The sequence below is a fragment of the Lepisma saccharinum genome, chromosome 11 (assembly GCF_977018435.1).
Source record: "Lepisma saccharinum chromosome 11, izLepSacc3.1, whole genome shotgun sequence".
In the NCBI taxonomy this organism is placed as follows: domain Eukaryota; kingdom Metazoa; phylum Arthropoda; class Insecta; order Zygentoma; family Lepismatidae; genus Lepisma; species Lepisma saccharinum.
Window position 1 is genome coordinate 49,819,833 of NC_139239.1, and position 19,519 is coordinate 49,839,351.

The window sequence follows — 19,519 nt, forward strand, 5'->3', positions numbered from 1 at the left end:
CATTCACCTCGATTCCAACAATGACTACGCTCCGAGCACCGCGTCTGTGCTTCCTTTTTTCTTTTTGATCCTCTGCCGGGTAGTTAGGCAGCTGCTACGTGTAGAAATCATGCGTAGAAGGTTCTTTTTGGCCGCCTTGGACTGGAGCAACCATGCTCGATTCTGATGCCGATAGCTGGCCGATGACAGGTTCCGTGGGTGAGGCCCCTCCTGGAGGCTGTTGGGAGAACAAACCAATTACCTGTCTTGTATTGTGGTGGAGGATTCCTTCCGGATTCTCCACTTGCTTTTGAATCTTAACGATGCAACTTCCTTGAGTTGCTGGATAATTCCTTATTAGGGGCCATATCCATAAGATCATTGATAGTGTTGGGTCAAGTAAACCGAAACAGTTAGGCGTTACCAATTACTTTCCTTCCAAAAGTAACTGACAAAAGCGCATCCACAGGAGGGACGATCGCCCCCCTTCAATTGCCTAGATAATGCACAATAATGTTCACAAGCAAATGTGTTAAATGTCTGTTCCTCACATTGTTTTTAAGAGAGAAGGATGAAAGAGAGAACAAGAGAAGGAAATAAGAGAGAGAGATAGGCATCGGGAATCTGTGGAGCAAAGTCGCGCATAACTGTAGAGAAGCGGAGAAAGTTAGTGGGCGGAGCAAATCAGTCCGAACGGCTGGTAGGTGCAGTCACATTTCACCCCTTCATTCACATTGGTCTTGCCTTTTCTATTCAGTACTCTCGGAGGGACTTGTTTCGTTTGCTCCAGAGATTCCCGGGACGGGGTTGTAACTAAATGTGAATAGAGAAGATAGTGAAAGAAATGAGTGTGGCATTAATGTTGGAATTATAAATCTTGCTATTTAAGCCCGATACAGTTGCCACTTTTGACAACGGAAAAAAATATTGTTTCCGACTAGCTTAGGTGCCCAAACAAAATTCGACCTCCGTAATATCTTTCCAGAATCTGGAACTGATAACTGTTCAGATTCAGGTACACTCGCACACATACATAAACACGCTGTGTAGATGCAGTTACTATAACAACCCTTTGCAATACTTAAAAAAAATATTGTGCTTTCTACTGTACAATGTAGACTACAAATATATTACTCGGAATGGTTCGGAGAGTTTCCAGTTTAAAAAAATCAAGATTAGAATAATATCAGATCCATCGAGACGTGTGACGAGACTGAAAACGGAAGATGGAATTTGCAAAATGAAGACGATACCGAGAATTAATGTGGTTTTGTTCGAGACATCAGCAAATTTAGCTTTTGTAAAGTGTTCTGCGTATATTGTTTTTCATATTCTCGAGAATATTTTTTTCGTATTTTCGTTTACGTTGCATATTTATATCGTTAACGACCACCGTCATGATAAGATCCGATCAGTAACGATAATGATTTAAGAAGATAGTTAACATTCACACTTTAATTCGGATTCGAACCTTAGACTTAATTTTGCAGTGTGCGACCAGACTAAATCTGTTTACAGTACTATATATTGTTTAGTTATAATATAGTTCCTGGATCAGACACCGGAAATACATTGAGCTATAGTCTCATTTTGTCATGTTCGACGAATGCATTCAACGCTCCCACTATAGGAAGGAGGAATATGGAACCAATACGCCACATTTCGGGAGGCTCTTGTTGGTGTGCCTGCTAAAAAAAACAAAAACCGAAGGAGCTTAGTTTTGCAAGAGAAACGTTAATAATTTGTATGGAAATCTAATAAGCAGGCTGTCTTTTTCTTTCCTCATCATGTCATACAATCAACTAGCCGTGTAATTAATTGTAAATAAGTCTGGATAGACTTTCACTTGTTTCTTTACATTATACATCCCCCAAGTCACGATTTAGACGATGACGTAATGCGTTACGAAGAATTACCGGGATCAGGTATATTCTTCAGCATTATGTTCTGAATTGTATACACCTCTGGTGATTCATTTTGTATTTCTTCTATAAATACCTCTGATTTCATAAGCAATCATTTACCATGTAGGATAAGAAATGGTGTAGTCTATAAATTTTAACGCTTTCACGTAATCTTGCTCACGTACAAGATTATTCATAATTGAATTCACTTAGAGAATAGTCAACGTTTTCCCAAGGTCGTTCCAATCGTTCTAATAATCAGGGGGGGCCACTCCGCGACTTGCACGTTATTGGCTAGAGCTTGTGACGTCACCAAGCGGACACGAGCGGTTGAAAGCTATGCGTAGAATGGCGTAGAATGTAGCAGATGGCCCATGAAACGCTGTGTTTTCATGCATCTTTTGATATTATACACCAAAGCTGTTAATTTGATTTGACAGCAAGAGATCAAATACGCGATAGAAGAATACATTTATTCCAAAACAATGCATAGTTTATTTTTTGCGTGATATCTTGTCCCTGCAGGCTGTAGTCCACTGCCGGCTTTTCTTTCCAGCTAACCTATTGCATTTATTTTAAATGTCTCATTCTAAGGAAAGTTCTTGTCCGGGCATATTCTGATATGTCTTTTTACTGAATGTCCTGGAATTTCCCTTTAATATTTTTACGCTACTTTTAACATTCTCCAGTTGATCGCCACGATGAGGATAAATTTGTTTTTGTTATTTATCGTCTTCTTCCACTTTTGGCTAATCGCGACGAACAGGATGAGTGATGATTAGTTTAAATTGATAAAGGGACACTCGTAGCAGGCACGTATCCAAGGGGGAGCTTAGGGGGCTCGAACCCCCCAAAAAGTTTTCTGTTTACAATAGATAAAATGAGGTATTTGGTTTCTTGTGGTCGGAAATAAAATAATGTGACGATAATTTAAGGAGAGGAATAATTATCGAGTCAAGCACGTATCCAAGGTGGGAATCAGGGGTCTCCAGCACCCCCTTCAGGAAATTACGCTACATAAAATTAGGTTCATGGCTTCTTAAATAATGTGATGATAATTTGAGAGAAATAATTATCGAGGCAAGACACAGAATGTTCTATAACCCTGTTATTGTTAATAGCGCGCACCCAAGGTGGGATCAGGGGGCTGGAGTCCACCTTAATTTTTTTTCAGTTTACACTACATAAAATTAGGTTTTTGTTTTCTTGAATAGTGTGCCGATGATATAAGGAGAGAAATACTTACCAAGGCAATACGGAGACTGTTCTATAACCCTGTTGTTGATAATATTGCATTAAAACTTTTTTTGAGCTTTCGGTGTTGTCGCTGCACTATGTAAAGACTTGTCAGCATTTGGAAGCTGCAAACGTAGCGCCACACGTAGGGCGATTCATGGTAATTTTTTAATCTCTGGAAAGCGCGAGAGGGAAAGTTCATGAATAAGAGAAGGAGTCGAAATACTGGTAACATTAACGAATCGTTTTATCTGCGGAACATTCTAGAATATAATGAGGTTAAAATACGTGGCTTCAATTTCCAAGTTGATCTGTACAACAGAATCTGTTAATGAGAATTCAAAGGTAAGTGTGACAGTTCATTCATACTGTCGATTGGTGATCCGTCAGTGTCCATTGGTGGCTTTATAAGATCTAGTGATTCTAAGATGAAATGGACTAAATACCGTAAAGTAACGAAGTCTACTATTAGTTCCAGTTGGGGTCCAAAGCTGAAGACATTGACGACAGCGGATCTTCCGGAGCCTCAGTGTAGTGCTAGTTCGGGTCGAGGGCCGAAGGGATCAACAACAATCCAACAATCAACAACCAACAATCTGTGTATTACTCTGTGCTGTTTGTGATCCACATGGATTTGTGATCATCCCTTCATCCATTTCATCTACTCACCATTCATTTTCATCTTTGCGATTAGCCAAGAGGTAAATTATACTTGAAATAAAACAAAAGTAATACAAATACAAAAAAAAAATAATGGAACGATTATGCTGTTACGTTTTCCTGTATTTTAGGCACGTTGCATTTACCAGCCAACAGTCAGAGATTGCTTTTCGGTCGAATGATACTTCTAATAATCGGAGGTAAATGCAAGCTGAGAATTATAATTTGGTCTCTTATCCACCTGAGTTGAGGATCTAAATTTTTAGATTTTATTTGTAACAATATTTACTACTGCGAGGAATTAAAAAGAAACTTACGGCTAATTTCGGCACTGGCTTTCTATTCTGTAATAGTTACATTTGTTGTAAGAACATAATACATTAATTTACTTTGTATAAATATTACATTATCCATCGCTTTTCCTAATTAAATCTCATACCATATCCAACACACACATAAAATGTGTTTTACTAATAATACAGTGCGCAATTAGAAAATAAGTCTTGTGAAGCAACACAAATATGGCCTCCCCGATGGCCTAGTGGTAGCGCCGTCGCCTTGTAGTCAAGGGGGTCCCGGGTTCGATACCCGGTGTAGGCACATAGTGGTTCGGATCCAACTTTAAACTGTAGGTCCAGTCCCAATTAGCCTTTCTGTGCAAAAAGCGGACTTAAAACGCGAATTCAATCAATCAACACAAATATGAAATATTAAATCTATTTTTTTTTATTTGGTTTATTTTACTTCACTTTTCTGCAACTTTTGGCTAATTGCGAAGATGGGGACGAGTCGTGATGATGAAATTTATGAATGGACATTCACAAACATCCATACCCAGGCCGGGATTCGAACCTGATTTCCTTGCCAGGGCATTTGCTTTTATACAAATTTAGCGATCTTAATTACACGTAGGCTAGATAATGAATACATGCTTTTATATCTCTATTCTTACACCGATTTTTACCTACAATATTAATTTAATATTTATTAATTAATATTATTTTAATTTAATATAATAATAATATAATTATTTTAATTTAAGCGTTTATATTATTATTATTATTTCTGAGACACTTGGTTCGCCCTCCCCGAAATAAATGTTTAAATACGTGCCTGACCAAAACTGTTAATTTAATTTGATAACAAGAGATGAAATACGCGATAGGAGAATACATTTATTCCAAAACAATGCATAGTTTTTATTTCATCATACATTATTTTGCGTGATTTCTTGTCGATGTAGTCCACTGCCGGCTTTTCTTTGCTGCTGACCTATTTATTGCATCTGTTTGGAGAGACTTATTTAAATGTCTAATTCTAATGAAAGTTCTTGTCCGGACATATTCTGATATAACTTTCTCGTGAATATCCTGGAATTTTTCCTTTAATATCTTGCACAACGAAGTCATAACGCTGGGAGCATTTGCATATCTTTCTCCGTGGAAAAGTGCAAATGCAATCTCAAACTGTTTTATGGTGTCCATCCATTGATCTGATGGAACTGTAAGCCCTCCACGAGATATAATGGCTATCCAATCACTGTCACTGGAACTTTCGTCAGGAATTGGAAATGTTGTGCCTGGCTTTCCCAAATGTTTGTTGATATGGCGACACTTGTGTGCGATATATCCACCAAGATAACGCAATGCATCCAAATTAACGTCTTGATCACATTGTAAAGTTGTCGAGTCTGCATGTAAGGTCTCATGTGAAAGTAAGTCTAGATAAACTGTAACCTGTGACGTGTTCTGAAAAGATGTTACATTTTTCTCATCAACAATTCCTATAAAAAGTTCATTAGTTATAAAATATTTTAAGTTTTCTTCTTGATCTTCGGTAGTTTCTGCACATTCCTGGCGTTTTTCAGAAGCAGAAACTGGAGCACTTGTAGAGAGGGGAATGTCGTAAGCATTTCCTGTCATAATGAGCAACCGAATTCTATTGCGCACCTCGAAAGGTGACGGGCAATTATGAAAAATGCCAAGACCTCGGATTCGTGAAAACAAATTTTCTAAACAGTCCTGGTTCAGATGGGAGGTAAGAATATATGGTACGTTGAATGCTTTGACTTCTTCGAATAAACCAATCACAGATTTTATTGATATTAGGAAACCTTTTTGAAATGGAAGTATGCTACTTCTCTTTCCGACACGCAATTGTGAGCAAATTTCTGCAAACCTCTTTATGGTATTTTCTTGACTTTGGATATTAAGACCGTAACCACTACGCAATGGCGTTTTGTTGTCGTAAGGACGTCTAGAATTTAATACGTCGAAGGCATCATTTACTAGTTGGAAGAACTTTGCTTCACGGTCTTTGTGTAACACATGTTGTATGGCGCATGCTGTGTGGCGAGATAATAATCTTGCAGCCATTTTTACATTTTGACGGGCACGACCTTTCACATTTATGTGAGCATCTGTTATGTGATGAGTTACTGTCAGTTCTGATGCCTGGCGTTCCAGAAGTTCTTCTATGAGACTTCTCTTTATTACTGTACCACTGGGTAAAATAAATTCCTCGTCTAAAAAATGGTTTCGCAAAAGCTTTAGAAGATGGGGGACGTCGTAGAAAAACCACACCTTCCTGTTAGAGTCAACAGGGTTCGAAAAAAAAGTTTTCGATGTATCAATACACAATTCCTTCGCCACCTTGGCATTCTTTCCCCCCATATCACACGTGACTGCTACAATTTTCAATCCTGATTTCTCACATTCTTCGATAATATTTTGAAGCAATTTACTTGTCATGGTTATATCAAAATCATAATACACAGGTTGCTTCCACTGAACGCACAAACCTCTAAGCATGACTACTTGGACATTATTATGTGGTCCTAATATTTTATCATCACACGAATCGTAGCAGATGCGACAGTCAATATTCATTTCGTCAAACGAAAGTACAGTAAGGCGTTCCATGTCGCTAAAATCACTTGTTTTAGCTTTCAATAAACATAATACTTCATTTAAAACTCCAGGTCTGCATTTAAATGATTTAGTCCACTTTTGAAGAGTTGAACGTCCAGGAAGTGGAACGTTACGTTTTCTCAAAAATGAATATGATTTTGTTGAGAGAGCCCTCAAAGCTAATGCATTTGCAATGTCTTCTGAATTCCACCTCACTCGTTTCCCTTCACTTAACAAGCACTTAACCTGCCCTTTTGTAAAACACCTGGACAATATTTTGTATACTTCCTTATTCACTACCTTGTTTTTATAAGTCTTTGTCAATAGCACTTTCCGTGCATTCTTCACAGAACCTAAATATTTTGCTTTCTTTAAAGCTGCATCGTATTTCTTTAACGCCGTGTCTTTCGCTGAATTAATCTTCTTTAAACGTTCGATTTCAGATCTTAATTTGTTAATTTCCTCACGAGCTTCAGTAACTTCCTGTAACTTTATAATAGGTTGAGTATTAGTCATTTGACTGCATTTTAGTTTAATTGGTGAGAGTCCCTTTAGCTTCGACATTGCCCTGATTCTTATCTCTCTTGATTGAAGGCGCTGTCTTCTTGCTTCAACCTAAAAAAAGACAATATTGTAAGTATCACAATAATTGCTAAGTTCATGGTGGGTGAGAAATAACTCTCTATTAAAACTTAAATGAAGTCATAGTCATGCAAGGTGGTGCCCTTTCGTATTTTGCACGCACTGTTCGTGACTGACTCGACATCAAATTACCGGGACGTTGGCTGGGTTGTCGCGGTCCACATGAATGGCCAGCAAGAAGCCCTGACCTCACCCTACGTGACTTTTAAGTGTTGAAGTGGGCGAAGGAAGAAGTTTATAAAACAAAGCCAAAGACTTTGGATCAGTTGGAGAATTGCATTCGGCATGTTCTGGCACATGTGGAATTTTAACAATTGTGCCTATGTGAACTTCTAGCACTTGTAAAGTTGTGCCATTCTACTGTGCGACGTATAACTGGTTCCATTAAAATCGATCAATTAATATTATGGTTATTAAATATTTCTAATTATGAGTTATTTTTCACCCACTCTGTAGTTTATTAACACTTTCATACAGATGGTATGTATTTGTATGTTAGCTATTTTACGTTACTCTTCAGATTCTCCAAGTTGATTGCGATTAGGATGATTTTGTAATTGTGTTTTTGTTATTTAGCATCTCTTTCCTTCCATTTTGGCTAACGATGAGGATAAGTGGTGATTATATTAAATTGATGAAGAGACACTCACAAAGAACACTCATGCCCACGCTGGAACTTGAACTCTGGAACTTCGGTATAAAGATGGAAAAACCGGGTCTTCAGCGTGGCAGTCAGACGCCTAACCGACTGGACCACTGTGGCTCATTTGAGCTTATATAAAATAAATTCAATTCAATCCAGAAACACAAAGTATTAGATTTTGTATGGTGTCTTTAAATTATATATTTATTTATGCTATGATAAATATATATTGTAATGTGACTGACTCTTTACGTTTTTGGTGCTTGTTCGCCTTCCCATGACAATATATTGTGTTATAATATTATAATTAAAATATCATTGATAGAACTTTATTCGTTTTGATACGTATGCATTACAATGATTCGCTTCTTTAGCTATTATCTACAACCTCAATGTTTGACGAGAATGTTCAAAGGATGTGCAAGGGCAAAACGTCTGTTTTATAAGTCGTATATTAAATTTTCTCAACTAATTGTATAATACAAATTTGTCTACAAACGAGCACAATGTGAATACAAGTGTAAATTAAAATTAGTGTTGGCTATCCACGGGATAATCAAAGTATTTATTTCTCGGTGATGTTTGAGCTTCAAAGCTGAAAGGGTCTATATTACTCTCAATATTTAGTAAATAAATAACCAGAAACTGAGTTTTGATCGTGTAGTGGTTTTTAGAAGTTACACATGTGATGATGTGGAGGGCGTTTGGAGTAATGTGGAAATAAGTCTGAAGTTTGGAGAAACAAATTGAACCTCTTTAATTTGAATAATTTATGAAAAGTTAATTGTGCAACTCGTAAGTTGCTGCTGTCTAAGGCATTTTAAAAGCGTGGATAATAATAAGGCTGTTAAACATAACATTTCCAACCCAGTATTAAGACCAACACTAAGTATGTAACAATAAAATTGTAATGACCATTCTTGACCTATCTCACACGGGTAAGGGCAAAGAACCATTACACAATCTAAACTTAACTTTACATTGATTTGATTTATAGAAATGCATTACTTACAGATTCTTGTGATGTGCTTGGCATTCCGTGCCAATTAGGAACGTGCTGATTTGGAACTGCTTCGGCTCGAAGTTCTTTTTTCAAAGGCAACCCTAATAATTCATTTTTCAGGTCTCTTTTGTAATCTTCAGGTAAAAAGTGAACTGAACATACACGTGAATTGTTAACGTTAAACTTCTCTCTTCGTTTGCAACGATTCACCCATTCCTGCTGCAGCAACTTATTTTTTGGGAAGCAATGGTATTTTATTCCAGACGATTTCCTTCCATTATTTTTGCACGTGGCAACAGAACAGACAAGATGATTTGTACTCATTATACGGGCACTTCAAGAAAAGGTGCGTACACATAAAAATCAATACATTTATGGCAAGCTTCCGTAAACGCTAACGAAGTAAATTCCATTCTGTCCGCTTAATGACGTCATAGCGCGCACAGCATCATGGGAATAAATCTCGGAACCTCGGGAATGGCATACCTTATAAAGGTACCTTGCTAATAATATTGTCCCGGATATACATCCACTACATAGATTTATGTAATAAGGTGTAACCACAGACTGTAGACGTGTGATTATTGGCTGCTGCAAGGAAGGCATTTTTGTACCGCTTCCAACGTCGCCAACTCGATCATTTCTCTAAGATTCTATTCTACTTGCAATTTTTCAATTTTGCTCTTGTCACCAGATGGAACGTTCATCACATAAATAAATATGACTTGCCATTGACATTTATCAATACTTGTAATCGCCTTTGCAACAGCAGATTTTATATCACATTTTAGAAATGCCATTTTACTTGAAGAGAATTCGCTGTGAGCAATAGTGTTCTTTCGGCACCCACTTAATTAAAAAGAAATCTCGCTATATGTGAAGATAAAATTGTCCATATCAGCATATAATGACGCATTTACATCTTAATTTTTACTTCAGTATTCATCACGAGCTCTGATTACTATGTTGAAGGAAAAACAACAGACGAAAATATGTTTTTGTACAAATATTTACAAACACTGCAGGCTAAAAGTGTATGAGCTATCCAATAATTGCTTTTTGTGGTTATGGGAAGTAAGTCGCCTTTCTGCAAATTAATCTAAAACCAAGCGCCCATGCTAATATTTCGATATTTATAATTTATTCAATATTTAATCGTCTATGATTAGGTGTATGAATGAATGAGTGCAAAAATCTTATCTATTTCCAAGGATTCGATAAAATCTTTCTATTTGTAGTACCTTATAACTGGTAAGCCACGAAGGCAATTGAAAAGCGATTATACACTCAGCACTGTGAAGTGTGCAAGATCATTTCCTTTGCAGGGTTTTATTACAAGGAGAACTGGCATTACTGCATCTGATAGGTATAATATTGTCAAAATATAGATTTATTACATCGATTCGGACTCAAGCGTAGGAGACGGATTTAGTTTAATGCGGCAATAAATCTTCAAGTTTATAGTTTTTACTTCCAAATGGGATTTAAACACATACCCACCCACACATGCCTGATCAAAAATTCCGATGCGTGGGCGAGCAATGGGATCTTTGAAATCGAGCGCCCTTTCCTCTGATACACGTGTCCCTCCTACCCTGTTGCCTAATCCGTTCGCTGGGTGCTACACCCTTTCGCTCAAGGCTGTTTCCGGACCATTCAAGCCGTTCCGAAACCATAGATCGGGAGAATAAACGAGAAGGAAGAGGAATTAAAGACAGAAGGAGTCGTGGATCTCGTCAGTGATGCTAACTGCGGCATTATTTCAGTAGCGTAAGGGAATGAAATATTGAAATCACTACTGTTAATTCTCAGTTGGTGTACTGTATTTGACTTGTTATCAAGGGGATCTAGTTAAATATAAGGTATATGTGGCTAGTTTGTCTGAAGCGTCAATTCACATGAATCTGAAGAGCTGCCTCTCCTGCAGGAAAGAGATGACGCGCGGACCTCATCCTGCAGGAGAGAGATGACGCGCGGACCTCATCCTGTAGGAAAGGGAGGACGCGCGGACATCCGTCTGCAGGTAAAGGGAGGACGCGCGGACATCCGTCTGCAGGTAAAGGGAGGACGCGCGGACATCCGTCTGCAGGTAAAGGGAGGACGCGCGGACATCCGTCTGCAGGTAAAGGGAGGACGCGCGGACATCCGTCTGCAGGTAAAGGGAGCGGACATCCGTCTGCAGGTAAAGGGAGGACGCGCGGACATCCGTCTGCAGGAATGAAAGGCCATGACGTGTTACATCTACAGCAATACATGTCAAATTGTGGTCACGTAATGCGTCTGTGGAAATATTTATCAATGAGCGGGATGGGATTTGAGGAAAATGCCAGATAAAATATATCATACAATATCATCGTTCTATAACACCTGGTCGATATCGATAAGTCGGTAGTTTATGCCCAGGTTAATAGCACGTGATAGTATATTGTAGCAAAATAAATCAATTCATATGTAGGGAAAAGAAGCTGGGATTCGAAGGTAGCCACACTACAGCTTACGAGTCGTCGTCAGTTAACAACTCTTCCGTTCGTGATTCTACGAAAGTGTTTCTTTCTTCGCTCTTCCTTTTTCTCTCTTCGTTCCGAGGCCTCCTGTCAGTAGTCATTTCGGCCGGACCTGCCTTAGGGAACCTCCCGGCCTGCCTTTCTCAGAGTTCATGTACCTTCTTCGCTCCAGCATCCGAGGACCACGATCTCCTCTCAGGAAGTGGTAACTATTGGATGGACTAGTTGGATGGAATTCAAAGTAGTTTGTGGAAGAAATAATCCCAACCCTTAGCGACCGTACACGCACCTCACACACGCTTCTCCCACTGTTCATGCATCGACTTTAATCAAGGTCACGGGGGGTGGCGAATAGAGCAGAATAGTGGCGTCGATTGGATCTGTAGCGGGGGCAAGGACAGCTTACTTTCTCTTGGTAGTTAAGGTTTAGCATAGTGTGGGGGCAAGAGTTTCAAAAAAGTGGGCAACTGCCCTCCACGCTACCGTAATCGCCGCCACTGGAGCAGAATGATCATTTAGTAATCAGCAGTTCAACGTTCTCTGTAATTTTAGCTTATGGTGTAAAATATGTGTATCAGTTCAAACGATATTATCTTATGAAGAAGACATTACAAGCTGTCCTCGCAAAATTACCTATTCTCTGTTTTCTGTAAGAACGAAGCCAATGTAAACAATACACGTGGCTTCTGAGAAATCTTATTGGTTTCTTCAAATGGCAGTTATGAAGCAATCTTGCTTGTAGCAATATAGTTCATGTAATGAAGCCATATCTCTCAACGTACGTAGCTGCTATGTGGAAGTTGTTTGACTTTGTTATAACTTGTACAGCACAGATTTAACACATAGAAACTGAACTTTTTTACATAAGTCTTATGGTTTCGTTTTCTTGCGTGGAATGGAGAATGAGAAACTCGTTTTTATGTTTTGTCAAGAATTGGCTTTTATTTTTCTCAGTTTCATTGTCATTTTTCCTAAAAGTAGCGTTCTTAAAAAAATATGCCATATTGTGCATTGAAATAATGAAGTTTTCAAGCTCGACTAACAATTATAAAGAATATTCAAATAATATTTGTTCTACCTAAAGCCTGATTTATATAACATTCATCTGGAAACAGGTCCATTCATTGCTAGATTAACAGCTGTTGAAAATAACAAGTGATTGAGAAATTCCAACTTAGATCCCAAAGCACTGCCTTACTGAAAAATATGAAATGAACATTTAGAAACGACACAAAAATCTTCATTTATTTTACATACTATCAAAAATACTTTTTAGCATATCGATTTTACTATCAAAAATACTGTTTGGCATATTGATATCCACTTGTAAGCACATTGTGACGACATTCGATATTTTTCGGCATTATTCTGCAGTGGCGCTGTGAACTTTGCAATGTGCTTCGCACATATTTTAACAAAATTTACAAACGAATACCGTGTTCTACACTCTTGACAATCTTTTCTAATTATAAAGATGCTGTCATTATTATGAATGCATTATAGCAATAATAATCCTGGATATACTCTATACGCATTACCTCTATCCAGTTATTCGAAATCCAGCTTAGAAATATAAATTCAACTTTTAATTACTTGGGTTACTTTGTAAAACGTCGCATTCAGGTACACTAGCAGATAGTTTGCAACTTCTCTACACATACAGTACTAATACCTGTAAATCAGCAATAAATTCGTTGCTTAATTTGGTCCAAGATTCGTATTAGATCCACATTAGCTACATTTCTTTAATCCCTGTGTTCCTAGCGGCCTCTGTACGCAAATTAATGAAAATTGACTACGTGGTTACACTCCTCACAATCACCACATATCCACATACGTAATTCCTCCTCAACCAATCGTTGATCAACGAATTCTTGTGTAGACCCCTTGAATAATGTAATGTGCAGGGGAAATAATAGATTATTTTTATACATTATCCCATCGAGGTCTTTTACACTTCTTATAAACAGTATATATGCTCCTTTCTTAAGAGCCTTCATATTCGAGAGCAGTGACGGCGATTAGGGGGGGGGCGAGGGGGGCAGTTGCCCCCCACTTTTGCCAACGCACTATGCTAAACCTTATCAAGGGAAAGTAAACTGTTCTCCCCCCCCCCCTTTTCCAGTTTTGACGCCTTGACTCACAGTTTTGGAACCCAATCTCCGCCACTGTTCGGGAGGTTTACGGTCTTTCAGATTTATTTACTGGAGAAAAAAAATCTTTAATATCTATACCTTTCTAGCGTATGATTATTTTTCTTCGTTTTCAAATGTCAACTTGCGTAACTTTTTTTTAGATATAATTTTAGGGATGATATTGGCCCCCACTTTGTGCCACTTTTGCCCCGCATTATTCTAAACCTTATGTACACTTCTGTTCAGATAAAGTGGCACATACTACAACTGTCCAACCTTACAAAATGTGCCACTTTATGTGAACAGGAGTGTACCAACGGGAAGTAAACTGTCCTTGTCCCCCACCCCCAGTTTTGAAACCCAATCGCCGCCACTGCTAATTATCTCTCTCAATTTAAGTAAAAATTGAAGTGTAATATTAGAATATTCTAATATATATATATATTGTTTTTTAATTGTATAAAAAATAATACCCACTTAGAATTTATGAAACGTGGAACTCCCTTCTTACATTTTTTCCTGAGCACAGTAACGATCTGTTTTTAGTTTGGTAATTATGCTGCTTTTTACTCCTCTGCTAATCGCGACGATGAAGATGTATTCACGAAATCGATGCAGGGACAAGACTCGAACCTGCGACAGAAGTAATGCCCAGTATTACTAGTTCTCAGAATTTATAAGACTCTGTCTGTTACAAGAGCAAAGAAAATACTACAACAGTTATGAAAACTAAATGAATATAATTATCTAATACTCACTATGTTCATTTTTGAGTAACTTTACGTAAATAACTTACGTTAGTTTATTTTCTTCCATTAAAATTCCTATGTGAAGATAATTTGAAGATAATTTGTTTTTAATTTTCAGATACTTATTTAATGTATTTATCTGCTTCGAGAAAGATTGGTAACAACAGAGAAGAAATGGAATATTTAACTTTGGAAATATTTTTCCTTCCAGGTGACGAGCCTCCTGCTGGAAGCCGAGCGTCGCAAGCTGGCCGTCCTCCAGCGAGAGCTTCAGACGGCGCTGGCAGAGGGGGGGTCGATCAAGGCAAAGGAACAGCAGAAGCAGGAGCTCATCCTCGCCATCTCGTGAGTAATTCTCGAACTACTTGCAAGCGATCCTGTTCGCGTGTTTGCATTTCACGCGGTGGAGAGTGACAATCTCGTGAGGGGGGAAGTAATTTGCGGGCTAAAATAACAAAAGGCTGCTACGACACAGTTGGAATAGTGTCTAGAGCCCGGATAGTTATGCATTTAAAATACGAAAATACCTAAAATATGCATGTAAATATGATACACAAGATATATCACAAGATTAAATTAGATGATATTTTAAGTCACCAGTATCTCAATACGTGTTGCCGGCCCCTGTGGCGGAGTGGTTAGAACATTACGCTACGACGCCAGGTGTCCCGGGTTCGAATCCCCGCCTGGGCATGGGTGTTTGCGAGTGTCTTTTCACCGATTTAATCATATCATCACTCATCCCAATCTTCGCAAATTAGCCAAAAGTGGCACAAGAAGCGAAGTAAAATAATAAAGCAAATCAAATCACCTGCAAGGACGACGAAAGAAGTGTTATCTCATTGTTTTGTAGAACAAAGTGGACTGAGGACTTCTATGCAAATGCATATTTCAAAAATACATGTTTTATTATGCTTTTTATCATTGCATATTTTGGGCGTAATGCATATTTTCTTTTATTTTGCACGTAAACTGAATTTGTCGGAACGTAGCCATTTTGCCACCTTCTGACGTCAAAATTGGTACAGTTACTTACAAGCCTACCAAGATAAGCTGGTAAGGGATGACCGTTTCTCAAGACACCTATATGTCAAAACTCCATCCACGTAGTACCCTCTGGACTGCATTTTGCAGACTAGCGAGGCCCTGGTGTCTGCACTCACGGCTAGTAAAATCCTCCATGCGTGTCTGTGATTGGTATTTTATCTTACCACCCTTCATCCTCATCTTCGCGATTAGCCAAAAATGGAAGAAGAGCGAAGTAAAGTAAACCAATTCAATCAATCAAGCAATCAAAAACGAGTTATTATTTCGATGCGATCTTTTCAGCATTATATTGACAACTTTAAGCATTACGTCTCGTTTGTGTAGCAGTTAGACCCTTTCTTCGTATTCTGCAGGCTAGCAGTAGATTTGCAATGGAGTCACTCCACCTGGAAAAGTATGCTTTTCTGTAATGATTGAGTGATTTGCAAAGGGAACATTCACAAGAGGCAACTGTGAAGGAATAGTTTTGATTGGGTCAACTAATCTTTTCAGCTCGCGGTTCAAAACTACAGACGGAGCAAGTTTTTACTTTCAAATCCTGGCCTTCACTTACTTGAACAATACACATGGTCTTACCCCTGGCAAGACTTCAAGCGGAGAGCCGACCTTAAAAATTCCGCCTCCTTATTTCGCAATCCCGAAACTTCTCCACCGAAAGAATTTCACCCAGCTTCGGCCTCAGTGGGCGTCCAGAATTTAAAACAAATTATTGTTATTCTAAGCAAACTACAACATCCTCGTGACGTCATGTAAACGCGTTCGTTGAATACCCCATACAGAACTACCTGTATGTATCCACAGTGGCGCAGGAACGGGGGAGGGGGGTTTACAGGGGTACATTGTAAACCCAAATTTTTGAAGGGGGCACTGTACCACCCAAATCCGTAAATCCAGTTGTACCCCCTGTACCGCCCCTCCCCCCTTAGATAATTTGACAGGACACAAGGTTCTACTGTTAAAAGAACCTATTTTGAAGTCTCTCAATAAAAAAAAAGTGTATATTGTTTATGACATAAGCATTATCTTCCTTACCATAGAAATTCAAACCATTGTAAACTTATTCTACTGCATTGTGGTTGCTACTAGTTAGTTCATTGACCTGTGTTCTTGGAAACCTCTTTAAGGAGATGAAAATTGTTTAAAATGTGTGTGAAACGATGGAATCAGATAAAGATTACTCTCAGAAAATCACGCTGCAGAGAATGCTCCTTTGCGTACACTTTTCTAAAGAAGTCCTCGCATCGATTCGAAGATAAGATACAAATCTTCATCAGAAGAGTATATGACTGGCCTCCCTTCTTTCGAATATTTCAAATGGAATTTTCCGAAACGAAATACACAAACGAGACGAGACACAACAGAACAACTAAAGGGGGTACAATGTACTTCTGTACCTCACCCATAATTTCCATAACTTTGGTATAGGGTGTTCGGAAAACTATACTAAAACCTATATGTTAAGATTTTTTTTGAAAACAAAGTTAGTACTGAGACAAGAAAAGTCAGTGTTTCCTCTCATATCTTGAGACGAGACTGAAATAAATCTCTTCAAAATCAAAGCGAGACGATACTTGATATCCGAGACGATCTCGTTTGAAACTCGGATATCATATTTGAAGAAATTTAAACTACTGTGTGTCTTATCCACACATGCCAGGGTATATCTTACTGTTATTTCAAATAAATCGTATATTTTGTTTATGTAATTGCAAAGTTAATCCATTAGTGACAATTGCGAACCTGTGCTGCCCAGTTTCATCTATTCAGGATAAAACTCCGTATTTCGACGGTTCGCAGCATCGAAACAAGATGTAAAGCAGAAAATGGTTTGATTGATTGATTGATTGATTTAAGTCCACTTTATGCACAGTAATGCTAATCGGGACTGGACCTACAGTTGAAAGTGGGATCCGAACCACTATGTGCCTCCACCGGGTATCGAACCCGAGGGCGACAACGCTACCACTGCGCCATCGGGGAGGCCTTAGAAAATGGTTATTATGAAAAGTTTTTGCGTTAGTGACACATTGTACGTTATGAAACTTTGAGTGGTGACACAATGTACGTGTTGCTTATACTGTCAGGATGAGATACCTCGCCTTGTAATTAAGGGGTCCCACATGCACAGTGCTTTGTATTCCACTAGAAACTGTAGATCCAGTCCCGATTAGCCTACATGAGTATGAAGTGAATCTAGAATAAGTTTTTATAACTTGTGATTGGAAACCGAAGCAAATATAAGGACAAACAAGAACGAGAAGGACTCTCACAACAGAGGAGACTAGATGAGGCTGTGACAATTTTCGGCTCCTCTCATCGTATATCATTCCTAGGTTAAATGAAATGTTTCCTAGATATTAAAACGGTGCAGTTTGGGATTCTATCTGAGTGGAGGACTTATTTTTACCTATGTATTAGGTATACTTAGAATTGGACATTAATTGCTTAAATCTAATTTTGATATCGAATGCAACACAAACACAACTCCATTTTAATTTAAACCCTAAAGTCAAACTGTAAGAAAATGACATTAGTCAGATGAATGAACGAGATAAATGAGACTTACTGCAGGTTCTATGGCTTTCCAGATGGCTTGTCGAGGGCACTGTGATAATTATATTTGATCCAATTTCTTGCAAATTTTTCTCCATGAAAGCAATGTACTGGGGCTCTAAGGAAAGGAGAAGTAGGAACTTCTAAATGATTTCTCTAATCATTTAAGATTAGGTTTATTTCGCATTGAGCTGTAGATATTGGTATATTTCGGATTGGATTCACATGGTCTTTGGGAATGAGGTGGGAATGTTTGATTGATTCATTTGGTTTTATTTTACTTCGCATTTCTGCCACGTTTGTTTAATCGCGAAGATGATGATGAGTGATCATGTGATGAAATTGATGGATACTCACTCACGAATAACACCTATGTCCAGGCCGGGATTTGAACCCGGGACCTCTGGCGCCATTGACCGCTATGCTAACTACTCCGCTGGCGAGGTTGGAATGTTTTTTCGAATTTTCTTTGTATGCGAAAATCTTTAAATGTGACGCGCACATGCTTTTGCTTACATTAAAGTTCACCTTTTCACTGAAACGAGGAATTGACATGTCATCCTAAAACACATGCATTTATCTACATATAGCCTACTACTACATACGAAAAAAAACCTTGGCCGGATCTTCATATTGTTCAGCAAAGATTGAAAAGAAGAAAAACAAACTTTCAACAGTTTGGCTTTTCTTGTTTGCTACGAGATCTGAAGGATTTCTGTTTTTTTACATGTAAAGATAGTGCCTTCAGTGCTTGAAGAGTGTGATTAACTACAGATAATTATATTGCAAATAAATGCTTTTCTCAAATGTTTTACCAATATTTCAAAGTTAGATCTCTTACGAGTTGGTCGGGAAGCATCTCAAATCAGTATTTTTATTTATTTATTTTTTAAAATTGTTTTTTTCTAACACATCGGCCTGGAGATGTCTGAGGAAATAACGAATACATGACTTCTAAAAGGTATTGGATGTGGTAAACACATATGCCATAAATTGTTTAAAGATATTTTTATGCGTAGCTATGGGACTTTAAAATTAGAATGAACTGAACTGAAGTAGAACTCTGTAAGTATGATAAATATTCAATAATGTGGTTCCTATCTAATCTATGTGGTTTAATATATAAGAAACTAAAAGTTAAAATATACAAAACAGTAATTTTGCCTGTAGTATTATATGGATGTGAAACTTGGTCCCTTACATTGAAAGAGGAACATAAATTGAGAGTATTTGAAAATAAAATCCTTAGGAAAATATTTGGACCTAAAATGGATGAGGAGACAGGTGAGTGGAGAAGGTTACGTAATTTAGAACTACATAATTTGTATTCATGTCCAGATATTATTAGAATAATTAAATCAAGAAGACTTAGGTGGGCAGGCCATGTGGCACGAATGGGAGAGGAAAGAGGAGTTCACAGGATTCTTGTTGGGAAACCTGATGGTAAGAGACCTGTAGGAAGGCCAAGACGAAGATGGAGGGACAACGTTGAGATGGATCTAAGGGAAATCGGTAGGGATGGAAAAGAGTATATAGAACTTGCTGAAGATAGGGA

At 38.2% G+C, this 19,519-nt stretch overlaps 1 protein-coding gene across 1 annotated transcript in view; it reads left to right on the top strand.

Moving 5' to 3' along the window:
- The window catches only part of LOC145994793 (ras-GEF domain-containing family member 1B), an 802,930-nt gene that overhangs the window by 144,552 nt on the left and 638,859 nt on the right, over positions 1-19,519 (top strand). The window contains exon 4 of the mRNA XM_083131080.1: positions 14,576-14,709. Within this exon, the coding sequence (XP_082987206.1) occupies positions 14,576-14,709 (134 nt within the window). The remainder of the gene's footprint in view (positions 1-14,575; positions 14,710-19,519) is intronic.